Here is a 21,527-nt window from a genome sequence, read left to right as displayed (position 1 = left end):
ACATATTCTATTGACCTAGATGAGACGTAGTTAGACGTAGGGTCCATATTTGTTTAGTGTGGTGACTGTAGAATGTTGATTCCGAACTGGTTAAACCCTCATATTGTATTAGAGATCTTCAGAATTGGTCGGGCAACCGCTCTGTCAACTCCTGGCTGCAGCAAATGTCTTGTCGGTTCTCCAGTCGTTAACTTAATAAAGCTTCAGTATTTGCCATCAAAGTTCCAGCTCTCCCCGTGTCTCTCTGAGTTTCGTCTCCATTGCTTCAGAAGTTTCCGCCACAGCCACATTATTAATTTCCTATCCCCGGCTTTTTATTATTATTTTGTCTTTTTATAACAAGGACCATGCATTAAAACACATTCATCCCAAAAAGATAAAAGAGGATCTATGCCAAGTTTTAGCTAATAGATCATTTCAAGCTACTGTCCCTGGGCAGGAACACAAGTAACCATCAACAAACACTGAAAACATTGTATATCTTTATCACACAAACAATTTTAAAACAGATCAAAGTACAGATCATAGTGTACAGGACAAATATATGTTTACAATCTATTAGAACTAGAAACTAAAACTACAGTCAGATTAATCTTGGCAGGGTAAACAGAGTACGCTCATTTTAAGCTCATCTGGAAGCATATTCCAATGCTTGATGGCCGTAAATGAAAAAAGCAGATTGTGGGAAGGTAGTTCGTCTTATCAATAACTTTTGAGTCTTGTTTATAAAGAACCCTAATAGGGTTCAGCACTGTCTTTCTGGCCTGGGACCACCTGCAATACTAAAGAATTTGAGAGAATCCTTGCTTGCTTGCAAATCATTTTTGTTAATGAGTTCGTATTATTTCTACATTTTAAAATGTATCTTATATTTATTTATATATATTATATATATAATATATATATTTATTTTTTGACAGCCACACCTGCTTTCACTTCCCTCACCTGCTCTGCTTGGACTTCCCTCCCCCTGCATCACCCCACTTGCTTCCTATTTCTTCTTCTTCCTTTGCCAGTTCATCTTAGTTGCCATTTCCATTTTACTCTGGATTTTAAAGAACTTTGACCCAGTGTTTTACTCTGCTATCTGAACTGAGTCTGTCAAACAGGAGCTGTACCTGCCAACCATGTACTGCTTGTAAGATTATATATTTAAAATAATCTTCCTATTTCATCTGATTTTTGGTTTTTCCCCTTTCTGTACCTCTTATGGTGACCCTCACAGCTCAGCTTTAGACCCTTTCTTAACCCTGAGAAATGCTGATTCAGAAAAGACCTGCGTCAGCTCCACATCACCAGGTATGGCTGCCAGGCAGGCGCACCAGTTAAAGTTCAGTTTCACCTAAGTATGCTTAATTAACATGTGTGGGTTATTTATTTCATGGTTTAAGTATTGTTTTATCAATGAGGTCTTCAAAGCGTCTATCAAAATACATGTTTTAATTATTTTTTCTGTGCTTTGAAAATACTATTTATTGTACTTTGTGTCTGACCAATCGTTGACTATTTTATTTTATGGATACTTCAGTTTATATCTTTTAATCTTGTTTCATATGAACAAGTGTATTATTTTCTAGCAACACTTAAAGCCTGATAGAAATTCCTTACAGGCCAAATTGTAGTTGGCCAGGTTAGGAGATTGTAAGGAGTATATAAAACAAGTTGACAATATTTAAAGAATATTTGAATGTCTAAGAAAAGATTAAATTGTATTGCAAATAATTAACATTTTCATCTAGATAAATTCTATTACCAAAACAAAGGATTGCCAATACGGCTGTTAAAGTTGTTTATTTGAAGCATAGTTTAAAACATGGTATATTGATCCATTGAAGCCTTTAAATGAAAATCAAGTCAAGCATTTCTTTATTTTCTACCCCACTCACATTAAAATAATACTGTACAAATAAACTAATAGCTTTCAGTGGCTCTTCTGAAAGACATGTGAATGGTTTCATACTGCATGCATAAATATGCTAAGAGGACTTCTGGAACATCTTCAGTCACATGACGTGTGTAATGTTTGTCAAAATGTATGGTAGGTAGTTTCCACGCAGTATATTGTTGCCAGCAACCCACATTAGTTACTGAAAATTACATTTTTTTTTTTTAAATGCTGGACTTTTGTTTCTCACAGAGATACATTTTAATTGAAGGGGTAATGCAATATAGGTATTTGATTTAAATCTGTCAACACATCTGCTAAAATGTTCCATCATTTAAGGAAACGTGAATTTTATCCAGCTGCATACACAATACCTCAGCCACTTCCCCATTTTGACATGCTGATTCCTTTGTGAGCAGTGCTACAGAAAACAATCACATTTGTTACAGTGGTTGCCCTCATGAGGGAGCTATAAACCTAGGTCAACATACTTCCAAAAGTTAACACAAGCAGCCCAATAATTATGAAAGTAAGAAGGAAGGTGCCTGCGTCATTTGGGGAGGACGAGCTGTTGATGTGACTTTAATGCACATCCATGACCTAATGTAACATGGTAAACACTTTCAGTACCTTTGCAGACGTGTTATTGGAAATTAGTGCAGCATCTCTTTGTCATATGATCATGAATGTCAATACAGGGCAGTTTCACTTTGTACAGAAGTTATTGCAACACCTGGGAGAGCCCCTGTGTGTGCCTCTCGTGTATTGTTAACTTTATAACAGTGATAAGTGTTGTCAAAGGTTGTTTTCAAAACTAACAACTGCTTAGCTTTTATTAAAAAGTAATGATAACACATTAGAGGCAAAACCTTAAGCTACACTAATGAGAACTAAAAAGAAGTGCTGAAGAAGTGTTTGTGTTGTGAGGCTCAGATGTGTGAGATGTACAGGTATGTGCTGTTGATGCTCCAGTTAGGAGGGAAGTCCTGCACTGCGTGGCTCTTGATGTGTCTTTGCATGGAGACCAGGCTATTGCAGAACTCCAGACACACTGTGCACTGGTAGGGTGTGGCCCCACCGTGAGTCCGCAGGTGCTTGATCATGGCTGAGTAGTCCCGTGAGCGTTGACTACAGAGACGACACTCGAAGGGTTTCTCTCCTTAAAGTAGATAGAGGAGAGGTGAGGTGAGCGGGGCAAAGGAAGGAATATGGGAAAAAAGAAGCTCATAGGAGGGGTAACTTTAGACTATAACATTGTATTTGTTGCCAGTTTCTACCATTTATTGATTTAATATGTTGTATATCCCTTGAATGCATTTAAATGTATATATATATATATATATATTTTTTTTTTACAGTTGCTTTTTAAATAGCAAAATCAATTAAATTGGGTAAGTTTTTAACAAATCCTTCAGATATCCATTAACTTGGTAATGCACCACTGCATGTATTCACCCTTAATCCATCACTGTATGTAGTTATAAAAAAACTAAAATACTTATCAACTATAAAACAACATTAAGGCTCAACAGAGAATCTTTGAAAACAGTAGCTTTTAAAGAGACTGACAGTTTAAATGTATGGTTGCATCTTATAGTTTTAGAACAAAAAATATTTAAAATGGACAACCAAGTTCCCCTAATACAATCTTTCAGGATTAGATGATGTCTAATTGTCTTTATATATCTTCTCTTGAATAAAAGGCGTACATTTTGTAGGTGTACATTAAGCCGCCTGTGGTCCAGCATGTTTAAAACAATTAACAATTTTTACAATTTACAGCAAGATCATCGTAAAGATTGTTGCAAGGGCAAACTTCGAATCACATCCAACCACAGAAATAATCATAATGGCTTTAAAAGCAGTTAAAGCTGACATGATGAGTTTCAGGTCTGTAAGTGTCAAGTTCCTGTGAGGTGTGTTCATTGTCTTTGAATGAGTGGAAGCAATCTCCAGCCATTAAGTGGCTCAAAAACCTGAAAAAAAACAGCAGTTTCCCTTAGAAGATGATAACCAGTAATGGTTTGAAGCAAACTGTCTATCTTTTTGAAAATGGCTGGAATGGTCTTTTAGGCTAAAACTAAAGTTTAAACTTCTCTCTGATCTGTTTTGACACTATAAGCAATCCTACAGGTAGTTTTCAGTTTAAAGTTATACATGTATTTCACAGTTTACAGTCATTTTGGCTAAGGTATTATTTGTATTATTATTATTATTATTATTATTATTATTATTATATTATTATTATTATTATCATTATCATATCATTATCATTATCATTATTAATAATCTTGCACTGCGGATTAAGCAGTGTGATTACCGGTGTGAACTCTATGGTGTGTGTCCAGTTGATGTTTCAGACTAAACTTCTTTGGGCAGTGTTGGCACTGGTAGGGTTTTTCTCCTTTGTGTTCTTGTTGATGGGAATGTGGTTCATGCTGCACCAAATCTCCTCTTCTAAAGACATGACATCCTGCAAAGGCCTCACCTGTGAAAACAACATGATGAATTAAACAGGTCACGCTTTGAACATTGCGGTAGGCAGTGAGGCCCGACTGTTCATGGAAAAAGTCAATAAGAAACACACAAACTGTCCTGTAAAAGTATCCAAGATTATGACATGGAACTCGGTGAGTTTCCTCTTTTATATAATTTCAAATGTAATATCTGTGTTTTTGATTTGAGTTTTTGTTTTGTGAAAAAATAAATGTTATGATCACCATGGGCTCTGCATTTTCCCCCCACAATTTGCTTCCATTTTCTAGACCAAATCATTTCTTGAAAAATCTAAATAAATAATCAGCAGATTATTGGACACTGAAGTCACATTTAGGATTTTACTTTGCACATTCCTTGACATGATAACAATTATCACAACACCAATTCATAAAAAAGTTTCTTGCATATGTTTTGGAATAATACGTTCGTTAGATTCACATAGTTGTAATCACCTTTCATAGGCACAAGTCTATCTTTGGTCAGCATCCTGTTGCAAGACATTGCAGTTTATACACACTTACTTTCCTGTCACTCTTCACACATGTATCACCTGCCGTGTAAGGGGGTCTATTAAAAAGATAAAGGTGTGATTTTTTGGTAAAACAAGGGAACAAAACTGGGCCTCCTACTTCAGACAGGATGCTGAAATATGAAGGGGGTGTACTGTAGTAGACGTAGAATAAACCACAACAATTGAACACCACTCTAAACACAACGTACTGAGACGTGTTATCATTAGAATGCTTCCTGTCCAATATTTCTCTTCAGTTGTCACTTTCAAAGACCTAACACCTTATAAAAATCACACTTTTTATATTGCCTTATTAACATACAGCTCTACATTTTAGGGGAAAACAAATTACTGTGAAACATAGCCACACTAAATGCAGGTACTACAATTATTTTACTTGTACTTTTTGCCGTTCTGTTTAAAAAATAATAATTTTGTATTTAATATATTTTCAATCATAGCTTAGGTAGAATTTCTATTATCACACTGTTTAATTGGAGTAGGTACAAAACACATTTTTATCACAACTAATCTCTTAAATAGGAACTTAATGTTCCAGCACAGAAAACATATCGATCGGCTTAATTGTACAACATAAACGTTCCTACTCTCATATGCATTTCCCTGCACGCACAAAGAGAAACTGTTGGTTTAACACATTCTTTAGTGGTATTAAAGTGAATACTGTTCATGTTTTACTTAATTATAGTTAATCAAAATATATAATTTTTGTTTGGTATAACACAAACCACCGTTGCATTGCAGTGCATACTGTACTGCATATCTAGCTGTATCTAGTAACCACACTCCTGCTCCTGCTGCACCATGCTTTCGAAACCACAACTCTCTTTATCACTTTCCATTGCGTAGCTAGTATCTGGAGTCTGCCAAGGTTAAGGGTCACGACAAGAACGGTCTTACAATTGGTTAAATTGATAAGCTCTACACAGGATAAGCCCTATTACAGCCTTGATCATACTGAGTAGTAATACTGGTATGATCAACGTGTTGTTATCCCTGAGAAGAAAAAGGTTTTTTGTTAAAAAAAGCTTGTATCTTTACCCGTTGGTGTGGGGGCTGGCTCCCGCTGCGTTGGATTATCATGGAGGTTGGTACTGCAGCGTTGGCAGTCTTTAACCCTCTCTCTGCTGGCTTTGGGTACCTCATGGTAACTGTGGAAAATACATTTTCTGATATAACAATTGCAAAAAAGTTGTTTCTTTTTAACAATAATTTAAAAAATGCAAGATATATTCACTGAGTAAAAGCCATTAAAAAAAATGGTCAGTCTGCTGATATTTTACATGTATTATAACAGGTTACATCCTTTAACCCCCTTTCCTTCCTTTTCCTCTTCATCCTCAACCACAAGATATTTATAGTGCTCATGCTGGGTAAAAGCTCATTTAACTTTGATATAATTTGAGAGTAGAAGGAACAAGATAATGAAGAGGCAATGAAGAATAGCTATTTTTACCGAAAAAAAAAGACATATGAATGTTGTGAACAAATTATTTGAATAGAGACGAGGCCATTCAAAGCACTGAAACTGTTTTTCAGTGGGTGGAAAATCTTGAATTCAGCAAAGGAGGGGAAACCTATAGGGGGCTCCCCTTCACATGCTGTTTAGTTACACTATGTGGAACACTGTGCAAAATGCATAGACTTGAAAAAGGTAGTAAATCACCCCAAAACAAAAGTGGTTTTCACACTAGTATCTCTAGTATCACAACTGTGGCAGGAAATAATTCATTGAGAATTAGAACAAAGTTCCCGCTGTGATTAGTCTGAAAAAGTGATCATGAATTGTACAAAAAAAAATACATTTAATTATTAGCACTGGCAGTTAAGGGTTAACTGGTGAAACTGCTGTAGTTGGAAAGTGCAGGATGGAACACACACGACTGCAGTGAGTCAGGTACAGCAGCTATCGCAAAGGAACAATTGAGCAAATTAGGGGTTTTCAATGAGAGGAATAATAGGGAGACAATGACTGAAAATAAAAAACTGAATTTTCCAAAACTCGAGCTGACTTACCTCCGCTCACCAGTGTGACTGGTCCCAGTAAACGCTCTCTGGCTGTTCTTTTTTTTTTTCAAGAGGCCTTGCTTGGTTAAGCTCCCCACCCCTGTAGATCGGGCGTAAAGGTTTTGTGTATAACTTGGATGAAAGCTTGAGTAGCTCATTACAGAGCTGTGAACAGGGTTTTGAAAATGAGTTCCGAGTAGGGGGAACATGTGGGGGGTGGAGAGGGGGAATGGGTATGCAACGGAGGATGGGCTCTGGGACCGAAGAGGGTGAGCTGCAATTAAGCTTGAATAGTTCCCTGCTATCCGCCTCAGGTTGCTCACAGAGCTCCACATGTTTGTTGGAAATGTCCATGGAGAGGAGATGGTGGAGCTGTTACTGGCAGGCCTGTTGTTAACACGATCTCTGTTAAGGGATGTTTCTAACACGGGGGGGCGTTTGAGCTTCTTCCTTTGTGGTGGCAGACTTTTGGGGTTCTTAGCAGGATCACAGGGTGAGAGGTTCTCCATGACAATGCAATCGTTTGCCTCCTCCACTGGGGAAGAAGTCTCTTGGAGTTTCTCCTCCTGAACTGGACTTGATTGCTTTTGGCTGTTCTTCTCTGCAGTTATATCTTGTTCTTCCTCTTTTAAAGATGGGATTTCTCTTCTTTCAGCCTCCACTTCTCTGTAGTTGAGTTTCCCCAGCTGCTTCAGGCACTGGTCCTCCAGCAGCTGCATCTCCAAGAGCTGAGCAGCTCTAAGCAGTAAATGCAGGTCACCTTCAGTCACCTCCAGAGTCTGTGTGTAGGTGAAGTCCAGAACTTGCTGGAAGGTGCGGGGTGAGAAATACTCAAGAGTGAAGTGGACTGGGCTGTCTGTGTCTGCCTGGGCTAGCTGCTGCGCTAGTCTTCTGCTAGCACAAGCTAGTACTAGCCGATGAGCCTTAAAAATTTGACTCTTTACCGAGATGATAGCGTCACAGAGGGATCCTGAGCGACGTAAGGTATCTGCATCCTGCAGGAAGTTGAAGTATTGGGTGTTGTTGATTCGGATCATTTCTGAAGTCTGTAGAAGTATTATAAAATGTCTGAGAAAAGAAAGTCAAAAGAACAAACGATCAGAGGGATCCCATCAGAATGCACCCATGCTCACATTTCTAGAAATTCAAATTTGTATATGAACAGCAGGGATTGGCTTCACAGATAATGTGTTAATCTGTGGTTTCCACAGTTCTTTCCATCCTTTCCAGACAGCATTACCTGTAGTGAGAGTTGATGCGGCAGAATGTACCAGATGAGATTTCATTTTTTTTTTTGTAACAGTGAGTTGTTATTATACATTTTCATTCTCAAATACTCTGTAAAAGCTTTCTTGTGTATAATATTAAGTCTGAACGTCTGTTTGAAGATTGAAATGTGCTTTGTTTTGTCAAAGCTTTGATATTCATTGCTCACATATGCACTCTAAAGCCACAAAGCCCGAACAGTGTATGAAACCATGACTAATGACTGTACACACGGGTAAACATGAGAGTCAACAACAATAACTGTATTAGGTTGACTGTATTTTAAAAGATGACAGTATTTTAAAATGATAAACATCAAATTCAAGTGTAGGGGAAGAATATGTAAATATGCATTTATGTATCAAAAGTATTTGGAATTTCACACCTAAAACTCCTAATAAATTCATGAAAAACGCTGCAGCCGTGCATCGAAACTACCGGATGTCTGTGAAGTAGTCGTCTTCACATCATCTCCTTCTGAAGTCTATAATAAACCTTTATGATAATACAGTGTGTGGTCGGTTTTTGCAGCAGAGTTCACATGTACTATGAGCTATTACAGTGTGGATTTTTTTTTGCACAATAGCAACCCGATTCTGTCCTCTGATGGTGACTGTAAATGGAAAGTAGATGTAAAACGCAATGACATTTGTCTCATCGTTACTGGAAATGTTTTAAGTGTGGATGACTTTTTGCACCCTCTACAAAATTCACTGCACTGCTTTTAATTAACCAACTAATTGTACAACTTATTGGAAAATGTTGTGCAAAAAGCAGTGATTTAAAAATATTTTAAAACTTATTTTGCATATTTTTAAAACAAAACAAAATATGTGCAGAGAGTAAAAGTTACAGTGGAGCAGCTCCAGTATCAGGAGTAGAAAGTAACTTAGATCAACTGAATTTGATAAGGCTCAGCTAGCAAGCTTAATGTTTTTATTAATTTTATATAAAGATAATTGAAGTTACACAACGTGTAATTTGGAGGGCACAGTTTTGAGACCAAGTAGGGTAATTATATGCAATGTAAACACGCATCAGCTCAGTGAACCCTACAGTATTGCCTGCGTATACGAATATAAAGCGGTGTTAATTAACGGCTGCCAAAAGTCCTGCTCTGCTGATCAAAATGTTCTATTATTGCATTTTATATTGCATATATATGTATTTATATATATATATATATATACCATACAACTGCAACATATCTTATATTTGAATGCCTGGTTAAAAATGTTTTCTGTCCAATTGGTTTTTTGACAGTCATGAATTCATGTAATGTTCCTTTCACATAATGATACTAATAATAATAATAATAATAATTAAAACAGTAATAATAATATAAAATACATAAAGATTATTGTTGTTTATTATTCAAATGAATATTGTATAATAATTTTGTGAACAATTTATTATTAAATCATTTCGTACACTGCTGTTAGTGGTCATAGAAGCAGCAGTGTTAGGATATTTGTATTTATGATGTTTAAGATATTCAATGTAACTTCAAAGCAATTTCAGTTAACGTTATGTTATGTTAAAGGACATTTTTCAGGAACTTCAAAGGAGTGCCATGTGTTGTAATATAAAAACCTTTTATCCTCTGGGATTTTCTCTTGTCATTTTTAGAGGCCGCTCCGAAATGCTTGTCTTTCAGTGGAGAAGACTGCTATTCCATTAACTTTAATTTAAACGTTTTGTTAGATTGTACTTTTAAATATCTACTCACATACTCTCGAAATAAAGTGGTGTCCTTCATTCTTTCCTTCTTGTAAACAATGTCCATGTCTGTTATATATTGTCTTCGATTCTGTAACAAACCTGCTTGTGCAATAACAAAATTCCCCCTGCTGCTTTTCAAATCTATATTGCACTATGCAGAGTTGTGACATAGTTAACTGGTCTTTGAGCTCCCTGCTGTCACACTATCTCAATGCTTACAGAGGGGAAAACCTTGCATGCATATGTCAGATCTACACATCCTTTGACAGGACATGAACTTACAGCTAGCCTCTCCACAGCTCGCATGTAAAGGAGTAAAGTCACAAGGGAGAAAACTGACTTAAAGCCTCAACAGCATTTCAAAAGCGTCACACAAGTTGTATTTACAGTAGATCTTGAAAAACAGCTAAGTAGACCAAAGATGAGCAGTGTGAAAGTGTTTCTTGTTGTGGTTTAAAGCACCGAATACTTCAAAAGCAGCAAGCAGTGTGAGTGAGACACTTACCCGGTATTCATTGAATATTCTCCCTGGAGAATAGTGAGCTACCTCGCATCATGACGTTGAAGTGTCATGTCTGTCTGGGTACCGGTTTTGGTGAGGGAAAGGTTGGTTTCCTCCTTTAACGTTATAGTCCCTCCTCTTCAGATGATATCTCAACCTTATTGGTGCATTGATTATGTTGCTAAAATGAATTTTTGCTTGTAAATGTTGGTGACTCATTATTTCGTATTGTTTATTTTGCTTGAATTAGATGCAGTTTTCTATTTATTATGTATTTGTTTTACAGGGTAACCCACACATTAAACAAAAGTGAAAATATAAAGGAAATAACTTTTAAGAACTGAGGCAGGTTTTCTTTTAACCAAAAGGTTGTGTGATAAAGAAACAAGGACAGCAGTTAGAGTTATCTTTGCGTACTGCTGTACAGTACATGATTTCCTCCCCTCCAGCATCACTTTCTGGTCAATTCATTAATAGGATCTTCTGTGCTGAGACAAACACCACTTCAAAGACCTTGATCTGTGACAGGAAACATACAAACAACAGATAAAAGCCCGCTATTACTGGTATGCAGGGCTAGGCCACTGAAACCTGCACTTTTGAAATAGAAATATCTTCTGTGGCCTTTCGATGTGGTGATCCTCTATGTTTGTGTAAAAACATGTGTAAATAGGTCAACTGTAGAGCTGGTCAGTTAAGCAGACCTTGATGGTTTAGTACATTATTACTCCTTTGTGTGCCTTTTTTAAAGCCTCATTTGACCATGATTAATAAACACTAATTAACAATCACGCAGTCAAGAGTACATATTTCTCGAATACTGTATATCGTTTCACAATTTAATGTAGTTTTACTAGTTTCCCCTTATTTTCCAAATTTGAAATGCAATCATGGACCTTAATATTAGACCTTAATATTTAATATATGTCGATATTCATATCATATACATAAATGTATTGTATAATTCAGAAAAATGTTACATGTAACTGGTGAACATAATGTATATAAACATGAATTGAGCACCTAAAGAGCCACATATTTAATTCAGGTTTGGGTGGAGACCAAAACAGAGCTGAAAAAGAGTGAATGTTGCCTGAGTTGTGGGATATAGTAATTAAAGTAGTGCATTTTGTATAGAAGTTCTTCTATCAAGAGTGGCCAAAAGGTTAAACCAGTATGGAACAGTGGTTCAATTATACATACAACATGTTAACAACTTAAACTAAGTAACACACACCGTTGGCCAAAAGTACTCTTCACTGTGTTTTTTTCAACTTTTGGGGATAGATTGTTGATGGTATGTTGCAATTGGGGAGCAGATGGACATATTTCTGATGCAAGCCCATGTAATATAACATGGCAAAAGCCCTTTGAAGTCACATCTGGTATGAATTGAGATGCAGTAAATGCAAGATAGAGTGGTGTTTGTGGTCAAAACCTAATGTTCTTCCTCAAAATGGATTACGTTATATGAATTTTGAATAAAGACAGTAAACATAATCAATAATTACTTGATTATCATGATTTGTATCGTATAAGGAATTGTCTCTTTGTTTCAGATTAGTTTTTTCTGTCTGCTTACATTTTACATATGAAATCATTCAGGCAGGGTTAAGTGTCATCTGCACAGCTTTGAAAATAAAATTCCAAATTAACCAATTAAAATAGTGGCGGGTGTGAAACAAAGCGTTGCGGTACACCAAAAGTAACAAATCAACTAAAATCTTAAGTTCCTGTTTAAGGGAGAAAACATTACAATTACTAATGGAACCAAATAAAAAAATCCATCCATGGATAGTTAGGAGTTTTGAGACAGTTCAAGAAGTTTGAGTTTACCTTAAATGAGACAGTTCAAGAAGTTTGAGTTTACCTTAAATGCTGGTTAAGGTTCATCTAAACACAGGCTAGGCTCAGGTTGGCCAGGATCATTGGTGAGAAGGAAGACATTAGTCATTTAAGTGTAGTTTTCAAGGTTCAAAGGTTCAAGGGTTTTTATTGTCATGTGCACAGTAGCTACAGTGTAGTTATGGCAATGAAAATCTTAGGTCCGGAGCTCCTCCAACAATGCAACATATATACATATTAAGTAAAACATAAATAAAAATAAATACTAATAATAGTGCAAAATGAAACAGAGTAGGATAAATTAGAAAAAAAAATAGTGCAGGTAATGTTGCTAGACCAGTCTATAAGTAATGCAGATGAAGTATATGCATGTCACAAAAAAATAATAAAAAATAGACACAATAAGCTTATTGATGCAGAGTATGTTGATAGTTGGAGTGAGGAGTCAGACTCAGCTCTGCAGCACTGCTTTGAAACTACGGAGTGGTGTGTGTTTGAGGACAACAACATTTGATTTAGAGAAAATAAAGAAAATCTTAACACAGTTAGAACAGTTAGATGCTATCCGACGGGTTACAATTGTTGCCTGTAGTTCTGGTTTACATATCAGCGTAGTTTTGGCTGTTTGAAAATGGGCTGCTGGATTCTTTACATTTATTTTCACAGCCAATGCTGGTAGCTTTTACCTTGGATCTTCCAATTTAGAAATTTTGAAATCAAGGTGCATACCAGATGAACAGTGTACAGGTGTCATTACAGTTCATTTAGATTTATGACGTCAAATGATATGTGAATGTGCTTGGCAACAGACGGCCTTCATTGAATAACTTCATCAAATTCCATATTACTCAACTTATTATAAAGTAATGTAATGTTGTTAAGTTAAGTTTGGCATGCTATGAAGATGCAAAGTACTTTTCACAGACATGGGATTGTCTTCTGTGCGTTACCTTATGAGACGATGTAAAGGAAAATAGCTGGTTTCCAGAGAGGTTTGGAGCACACCATGAGTCCTATATTACTGAGAAATTAATTCCAAATATGTAGCACTTAAACACACAACCCACCCTTTAATTTGTCAGGGGGGGGTATGGCGTTAAACACAAGGTGCTTTCCATGTGGTAGTTGTGATCACAGGTTTGACAGGTTGATGTTAACATACGTTTCTCAACATTGAAGTTTCCTTTTTCATATTTATCATTAAGTTAAGAATCCATCTTTGACTGGATATACTTTTTCAATGTACACATCACTTACAATCTGTAAAAATTCAACCCTTGTGTGCATTTAGGCATATATTTAGTATATCCTGACATTTGGGGGGACTACTACTGTGCATTTGTTTGCCTGAGTGAACAGTTATTGTCAAGTATTGCTCTAACCGCTGGACACTCTGATCTCATCGATTCCTCTCAGAGAAATTAGCATCATACCAACACTTAAATGTCATCTTTAGCTAAATGTGAAGGAGACAGCCAGAGCTGATGCAAATTGCTTCACATCCAGTAATATCAAGATTGTCAGTCCCCCCACACCACACTCTTCAGCACCTGCTATCCCCTCACTGTCGGTTTAACAATCACCATCAGACCCAGCACCAATGTGACTCACTGAGGTGTCTAACTGTGTGGGGTATATGAAGTAAATGCTCGTCTGTGCGCATTCTGCAAAAGCGTGTACTTCAACCCACACACATCTTATGTGATGAAAATGATATTTGTCTTTTATTTATTTACTGAGCAACCTTTGATCTACCTCCTGGACAATGTAATGTCTGCATACTGAGGGGTTTCATATTGTTGTTTTTTGAATGAATCAAAGTGTTCCTGAACTAAACAAAATGCACAGTCACACTGTGATGTGATAAAGGCAGTGTTAATATGAGTTGTCTTACATTACCACAGTAGCGGTATGCAAGCAGTCGACTTCAGAGGAACCACTACCAAGATGACTGATGTGCGCTAGGGGCCTCAAGGCCAAACTGTCACTGTACAGCCACAGAGCCTTTTCACAGTAATCTGGGTAAGAGGACTACCCGTTAGTGTTGTGGTTTGGAAGAAGTGAACCAGGGCTAGGGGCTGAGGCTTAGCGCTTCTTTGGAAGTTGTGGGTGAAGGAAGTGTGTGGCCTTCCCTACCCACGCATGTGACTGTAAGACTGTGAATTGGTGCTTGGGAACTGTTCGAGGCAGCTAATTAGTTATTTTAACACAGCTAGTTATTACAGCATCAAGTAAAGGAATAAGATTAATAATTTCTCAGTGTACTACAATAAGTTTTAAGGAAAACACCCCTGTTAGTACCAATGTTACAATGATTAAAGATTATCATGGGTGATTAAATGTCTCTGTTGTTGTTCTTTCTACTCCCTACAGTAACATTGTTTAAAGTTCTAATGTTTTAATACTTGCGCCTCTTATAGAGTACACAATATGGGCAGTTCAAACTAAATACAAATGAATTCATTGAAAAATAGTCTTTGTGAAATGCATCACATCTAGCTTCTCTAACATTGTTAGGTAACTGCAATTGACTCACCACAGGTTTGAGACTGTAGCTTAAGGAGTAACTTAAACTCCATTCTGAGAACTGAGAGGGAAAACCTTATCTTAAATCTAAGACTAATTTTGGTTAAGATTATAATCCTGCATAAAGTTTTACTTTCAAATTTGTTTTATATTACATTAATTTATGACACATGAAGGATCATGACTCGAATCGCAAACTTCATCATTTTTGGCATTACACCTTGTGCTCTGTGGTAAATGTATTTTGGAAGTCAGCCAGGACACAAATTGCATTATGTTGTATTAAACACAAAACAAATATCTTCTAATTGTGCTTTAGGTTTCTTTTCCTAAGAATTCATTTGGAGAGTTGCACAGTTTTTTCCAGTATGAGTTAGTCATACAGTCTTTCCCCCACTAGACTGTGCTTTCTTGTGGTTCATTACACAGGTTACATGATGATCACTGTTTACTCACCTACATGTTGCCTGTGAAATGTATGACTGAAATAAGTTTCCTTGTCACATGACCATGTCAGACTTTTTAGAGAGAGAAAATGTGAGTGTGAAGAAGTAATTCAATAATCACATACACATTTATGGGTCATTCATTTTTATTACACTATTCATTTTTCTTGACCAGTTATTAGTTTCTCAGATTGCTTGCAAATACAGTTACACAACAGAGAACATTTTGCCAAATAGGAATATCTGTCTGCTGATTTGTGGAGCATGTCTTTGGTTAAAGATCTGAATGAAAATGAAGAACAGCTCTCTCAATGGTGCTATCAACATCCCAAGAATCAATGCGTTATAATTGAAATCAGAGATACAGGATCAATGTCTAACATTTAGCAACCTTTACACAAATTAAGTAATTTGGTTCTACTTGTGCTTAGTGCCTCTCCTTGTCAATTAGGCAGAGGTCATATGTCTATATATATTTCACATTTCTGAACATTATAAACTTGTCAATGTTTTCTTAAACAAGCTTTTAAATTTGCATTACAGGTGAAAAGCATGACCCATGATCCAACTGATTATTACATAGAAATAAAAAATACAGAATAATTACATCCAAAACACAGCATTGTAAAAGGCAATAATGCAGCAATTAAAATCTCAATAACATTGTTTATATTTCGTTGGGAAGTAAGGGGACAGACAAACAAAGAAGTCTAGAGTTTGACAGAGGATGTACATACAAATGTGTTTTGAGTAACTACAGTATACACCATTCTAAGTCTGCTAAATGCTGGTAGGAAACCTTCAGTGGTTTGGGAAACACAGGCAAGCTTATTCTCATCTATTGTTTCAGTAGTATCATTACAAGATCAAATGACTTAAACTGTGAACATACAACGTTTTCATTCACTAACGTAGCTGTACAAATTATACAAGGGCTATGACTTGTCTTCACCTGTCATATCTCAACCACAACTTGCAATTAACCTGACCAAAGAGATTAATGCTAAACAAACCATTACTCTGATAGTCAAACTCATCTTGCTTATTTCAAAAGCAAACTTTACACAAAAAAACAACCTATAAGTAAACTACTTTTCCCCTGAATGGACAAGATTTGCAGGTTTTGAAAGAAAAGTGTTGATCAGAAAGTGTATAAACTGATTTTAGTATTAATGATCTCTTCTATAGGACAGTTAAAGACTGAAGGGGAAAAAAAGCAACATCCCACAATGTTCCTTGAACAAGTTGGTCTGAATGAAGTGGCTAAAGGAAATTCAACCTGACTCACTAAGCAGTTAACAATCAGCCAGATAAAAGGGGCAGTCCCTTTTCTTACTTACCTATACAGGGTACTATGTTGATCATAAATATGACAAACTACAATGAGTCATTCAGTGAAAAGCGATTTAAGAAGAGAGTAACTTAAATATAGCATCTATAAAGTACTAACATTCAATGTTGTTGAATCCAAATCAGTCAAACTGGATTTAAAGACATACAGCATGTTTTTCTTCTACCATGCCTAAATGTGTTGTTTTTGGGGATTTATCACACACTGTGACACTTCACATTACTATAGCTGTGGCCTCTTTACACTCCGCTGCTCTGTACATGTATAGCACGCAAGCTTTAGTTCCTCTGCTCTGTGACTCACCCGCTAAAGGTGAAAATTATCAGGCAGCTACAGAAAGTGTTGAAGGGCATCAGGCATGTAGTCTTTCTGTTGGATGTGTTAAACTTCACTACTCCTAAAAAGGTCTACTAGGGGAATGATGCATTACTGAAAATATGATGGAAACTCAACGTCTACCTTAAATACATTCAGAAAGAAGTTACTTTGTCGTTGTCTTGTGCTGGTTTTTACAACAGTCCGTTTTCAATCAGCCATGTTAGGAAATATGATTCTCCTTCTCGTAACAGCACAATTTACTTTTTTTATGTAATATTCCATTACATCGATGCAAATTAATCATAGAAATGTCTACATCTAGTAGTATGTATTTCTTACGTTATTTACAGTGTCAATTTTGTACGGTGACATTTCCGACTTCTCAAAAGCAATGACAAGAACAACACAAATAAATACAGCAGTATCATACACCAAGTTGTCATGCTTTCATTAAAATAACGGACTTCTGATTATTCTGTTTTACAGTTCTTTAGGCAGCAGTACAAATAAATAAAATAATTCACTGACTAAATTATCTAAATGGAATATTTGGTATATTTTGCCAAATCATTTAGAATACGTTTAAGGGTAGATCCTCAGAGTTGGAAAAAGCAAAAAAAAAAAAACAACTTTTTTTTGTACCACCAACACATAGTTCTGTATCGACTAGTGTGGTCTTTTTGGCCTTTTATGTTTTGAAATTACAGCCTTAATGTCTCGCACATTCAAAGTAAAAACCTCCAAGTCCTCATGTAACGTTCATTTCGTTTGTTCATGACAGGAATTGTCCAATGTTAAAGTAGCTCATGGATAGTTTGACAATTAGCTTAGTAAATGCCCCAATATCACTGAGTGAGTTTCAAATCTAGACTTAAAGCATAATTTAACTAGGCTGTCACTCACACACAGATACATTATATCTAACTGTGGTACATTTTTAACATAAGAGACTACTACTTAAAAATAAATAGGCCTACTATAAAGCATTATGCACCATTCAACTTCAGTTTCTAGTGAGGAGCAGTAGGTCAAGTCATGCCACTGGGATGGTTTTCCTGTCTATGAGATGAGTGTATTTGAGGATTATGAAATGCTGTGTAACTGCTAATGGAATTCCTCAAACTCTAACGAGGAGGGGTGTTAGATTACAATAGGTGATGTGAGTTTCTATCATATCTCATTATTCACATTCTAGTATTGATGATAGCTTGTTGTTGGTCATTTACAAAGGGTTTGGGACGTATCCTGCACTTGTTCAGATACTTTGTTAGCAATGCATCAAAAATCCGTCAAAGGGAGTGTGTGTAGCTGGGACACCACTGTAAGGAAGAGTGGGGGGAGGGGTGGGACAAAACAAGTGGTCAGGCATGACTTGTTAATAACCCCAGTACCTCAGTTCATCTGTTCAAAGAATTTGTAGGTAGGGTTTTCATAGCCATGGTTTTGCATTTTGTTGAGCTGTCGTTCTTCTGGTGTCAGCATGGGGTCAACCTGCTGCGAGACACACAAAAGCTCCAATTATTACACACTAAAGACAAATTCATAAGCAAGGAACACACCATCAGCTGAGATGTTAGTACATTGTTCAATTAAAAGTATTTAGTAGTCATTTTTAGGATGACTAAATGTTATGTTACCGGAGATAGCGGCTTAGCTTAAAATAAAGACTGAAAACATGGGGAAACCACCAGCGTAAGTCTGTCGGCAGGTTAGGAAGTCGGCCTTTTTTGCACCTGTAAATTACCATGTTGCATCTGATTTCTTTAATCTGTAAAAAACGTAATAAGTGTACAAACAACAATTTGCAACATTCCATTTATGGGTTTGGTCCTGAAAGGATCGTCTTTGATCATCATCCTTTGAACAGAACCAGTTTAGCTGTTTTCAGAGATTTGTAAAAGATAAAAAGCTACAGCTGCTGGCTACAAATGTGAGTTTGGATTTAATATTAACGTCCAAATCTTGCAATGAAAGAGAATATGGATATTTCTCAAAATATCAAACTGGTATTTACATATTAACGCACATTGGAAGGTGATTTATAGAAGCCAAATGATAGCTTGAAGGTGAGAAATAAATCTAAAAACATTTGTTGTGCTTTAGACAGTGCTATTGAAGGAAATAATGACCTATATATTTACAGCTAAACTATAAAGTGCAAGACCACAGATGTGGTCCTCTAAGAGCTTTCGGCCTATCTAGGATCGTACCTCTACGATGCCATGACTGATTGTTCCGTATGGCTTCCTGCGCACCAGCAGCAGGCTGATTACCATCACCATGGCGATCGCCACGGCCACCACGAGCAACCCCACCATTGCGCCACGATTAAACGTCTCCAAAGCATCGGGTTGCTTTGGAAAGAAAGCAAAGTGCAGTGAGGCATGAAATGAGCCATTCTAATTCACTTTGTTTTATTATCAGAACATTATGATGCTTTTACTCTCACCAGTTCATCTCGCTCGATCTCAGGAGGCTTGTTGACTACCTGCTTGAGCTCCACAGAGGTGTTGATCTAAAATGACAGGGAATAATGGGAAATATTGGGACTCATTAAAAAAGATAACAATATTACAGAACGCACAATTATATTAATTAAAGAACTGTTGATTTAACTGGGCTGGGTTAATATCACAGCAGATCCTTTTCTTACCTTTTCCTCATATTCGTATGTGGGGCCTCTCTCAGATGTGGTATAATCATATTCTTCTACTGCAGACACTAAGGATGACAGGAGACACAATGGTATAAAACATGTAACTGTAAGCACAATTCATTATTTACACTACAATCATTGTAAACAGAAAAACATAATGCTTTAATGACACTGAATATGTACTCACCTTTCTTGTTAGACTTCGGTTCTTTGGAGAAAAAAAAGAGGAAAATAGCATTAACAACAGCAGGCTGTGAGAAGTGTTTCCATGCCACTCCCACCAATAAGGCAGACCTGTATATGTTGACTATGTATGATAAGTAAGTGGATGTATACCAATGTGGGGAGGATAAGGCCTGTTCTGGAAGGCTCGCTCCTCTTCCTCCTCATCATCCTTTTCCTCTTCGCTCTCAGCCGGCAGAAGCTCCTCAGTGGTGCGGGTCTCGGAGAAGGAGGTAGTCATGAGCTCACTGATGTCTCCTCTTTCGGCCTTAACCAGTTCCTCTATAGGTCAAACATAGAGAAACAGTCCATCAGAACAGATATGTTACAACAGGAAATACTAAGAAAACACAGCGGCCTGCAGATTTATAATAACAGTAACGTAGCTTACGTATATCATCATGTAGCTCGTCAACCAAGGTAGGATCCTTGTACAACAATGCAAGACTCTGGTTCATCCTCTCCTCAATTACATGGAGATGTGTGTACACCTGCAAAATATAATTATGCTTAGGTTTTTTTTACAAAGAAAGAACCAACAAAGCTAAATCAAGGAACGCAGGTGTCAAACTGGTCTTTGCTGTGAAAAGAGAAGCAGTGATTTTTTTCCCTTAAATGAATGAGAAATGAAAACCCAGATAAATGTTCTACGTGTTTAGGCTGCGTTTGAAGTCTGCAGAGGCTGGCTTTGATCTGATTTTAATGAAAAGACGATCGGTAGCCGCTTCACCTATGTTGAATCAGTTTTTATTAACTTATCTGTGACACGTACTAACTTTTCAGCACACAGTGTTCTGTACTTTTTATGGTCAGCAGAAGACAGCCCCACTTTTTTTTTAAAGTATGTGCGAAAAGCCTCTAGGGGGCAAATACCTCATGCACTCTCAGACACACACCTGGAATTTCATCTGCTCAGCCTTCTGGGGGTCGACAGCCACAATATGCTGGTAATGCCTGAGTGTATGTCTGCGGTCCTTCTGCTCTGCTGCCATGTATCGCTTCAGAGCCTGCAGCACACGCTCTGGCTGGAGTCAGGAAATGCCAGACAGTTAGATAACGGCATACAGAAAGGATTTCAAGCGGTTCTGTAATTTAGCCAGGTTTAACTTTCTATTTGTTTTAAAACATTCTTTACACTCCATGATGGGCTTACCTGAGGGGGGTCAGACTGTACGGCAGTAAGGTAGTTCTCCAGGGCCAGGCGGCGGTTATTGTTGAGTATGGCCTCCACTCTGGCAAGATGAGTCTCCACCAGTCTCTGCCTCTCCCCAGCGACCTGTTCCTCCAGCGTCTGCAGCACAGACTGAAAGTGCTGGTAGAGAAAAGATGAGGAAGCAGATGCAAGGATGACTAAAAGTTCTCTATAACCACATGAGTATTTAAACTATGGGATAATAAAGTTTGAAAAGAATTGTCTGCTTACTTCATTCAGGGCCTGTCGCTCTAATTTAGGAAGACTCTTTGACTGGTTGTCTGCCTCTGCCCATTCCTTCATGATCTGAGGAGTTAAAAAGACATGATAACACTTTATTTCTATATTGGTATGACTGTGTAGACAGCACACTGATATGAAGTACATTTGGCATAGAATGTGTTAAAGTTGTCAAGTGACATAAAGTGCATAAAGAGTGCAACTCTCCCTTTTAACTTGTGCAAATGTAAACAAAATGTCACCTATTTGGACATGGACTGGTTTTAAAATCTCGGGGTGTCTGGCCAAAAATCAAATGTCAACAATTTAGGAAATAAA

The 21,527-nt window shown here is 37.1% G+C and overlaps 2 protein-coding genes across 5 annotated transcripts in view; both read right to left on the bottom strand.

The window, feature by feature from the left end:
* Positions 1 to 1,774: 1,774 nt before the first annotated feature.
* zbtb32 (zinc finger and BTB domain containing 32) lies at positions 1,775 to 10,495 on the bottom strand. Of its 3 annotated transcripts, none has more exons than XM_063878834.1 (5): positions 10,417 to 10,495; positions 6,933 to 7,991; positions 5,958 to 6,067; positions 4,206 to 4,373; positions 1,775 to 3,044 (listed from the first exon to the last, which is right to left on the bottom strand). In XM_063878834.1, the coding sequence occupies exons 1-5, from the start codon at positions 10,425 to 10,427 to the stop codon at positions 2,815 to 2,817; spliced, it is 1,578 nt and encodes a 525-aa protein (XP_063734904.1). In that variant the 5' UTR covers positions 10,428 to 10,495; the 3' UTR covers positions 1,775 to 2,814. The 3 variants fall into 3 exon arrangements, with proteins under 3 accessions (XP_063734904.1, XP_063734905.1, XP_063734903.1); XM_063878835.1 differs by lacking the exon at positions 10,417 to 10,495 and adding an exon at positions 9,919 to 10,042; XM_063878833.1 differs by lacking the exon at positions 10,417 to 10,495 and adding an exon at positions 9,923 to 9,948.
* Positions 10,496 to 15,358: 4,863 nt separating this feature from the next.
* Positions 15,359 to 21,527, bottom strand: part of aplp1 (amyloid beta (A4) precursor-like protein 1) — a 30,641-nt gene continuing 24,472 nt past the window's right edge. Inside the window, exons 8-17 of one of the 2 annotated variants that reach the window (XM_063878823.1) lie at positions 21,201 to 21,275; positions 20,931 to 21,089; positions 20,674 to 20,802; positions 20,169 to 20,268; positions 19,892 to 20,059; positions 19,743 to 19,763; positions 19,553 to 19,620; positions 19,349 to 19,414; positions 19,110 to 19,253; positions 15,359 to 18,393 (exon numbers count right to left, since the gene is read on the bottom strand). In XM_063878823.1, the coding sequence (XP_063734893.1) occupies positions 18,292 to 18,393; positions 19,110 to 19,253; positions 19,349 to 19,414; positions 19,553 to 19,620; positions 19,743 to 19,763; positions 19,892 to 20,059; positions 20,169 to 20,268; positions 20,674 to 20,802; positions 20,931 to 21,089; positions 21,201 to 21,275 (1,032 nt within the window). In that variant the 3' untranslated portion in view covers positions 15,359 to 18,291. The remainder of the gene's footprint in view (positions 18,394 to 19,109; positions 19,254 to 19,348; positions 19,415 to 19,552; positions 19,621 to 19,742; positions 19,764 to 19,891; positions 20,060 to 20,168; positions 20,269 to 20,673; positions 20,803 to 20,930; positions 21,090 to 21,200; positions 21,276 to 21,527) is intronic. The other variant, XM_063878824.1, reaches the window with a different exon arrangement.

This window comes from Eleginops maclovinus, chromosome 3 (genome assembly GCF_036324505.1).
Source record: "Eleginops maclovinus isolate JMC-PN-2008 ecotype Puerto Natales chromosome 3, JC_Emac_rtc_rv5, whole genome shotgun sequence".
In the NCBI taxonomy this organism is placed as follows: domain Eukaryota; kingdom Metazoa; phylum Chordata; class Actinopteri; order Perciformes; family Eleginopidae; genus Eleginops; species Eleginops maclovinus.
Note: the sequence above shows the minus strand (reverse complement) of the source record. Positions and strands in the feature narration are given on the sequence as shown.

Coding starts and splice junctions, on each gene's coding strand:
- zbtb32 (XM_063878833.1), bottom strand. CDS start 9,948: ATGAAGGACACCACTTTATTTCGAGA. Junction 7,992..9,922: donor GACACCACTTTATTTCGAGA/GTATGTGAGTAG, acceptor TTCTTTTCTCAG/ACATTTTATAATACTTCTAC. Junction 6,068..6,932: donor AGTCACACTGGTGAGCGGAG/GTAAGTCAGCTC, acceptor TATTTTCCACAG/TTACCATGAGGTACCCAAAG.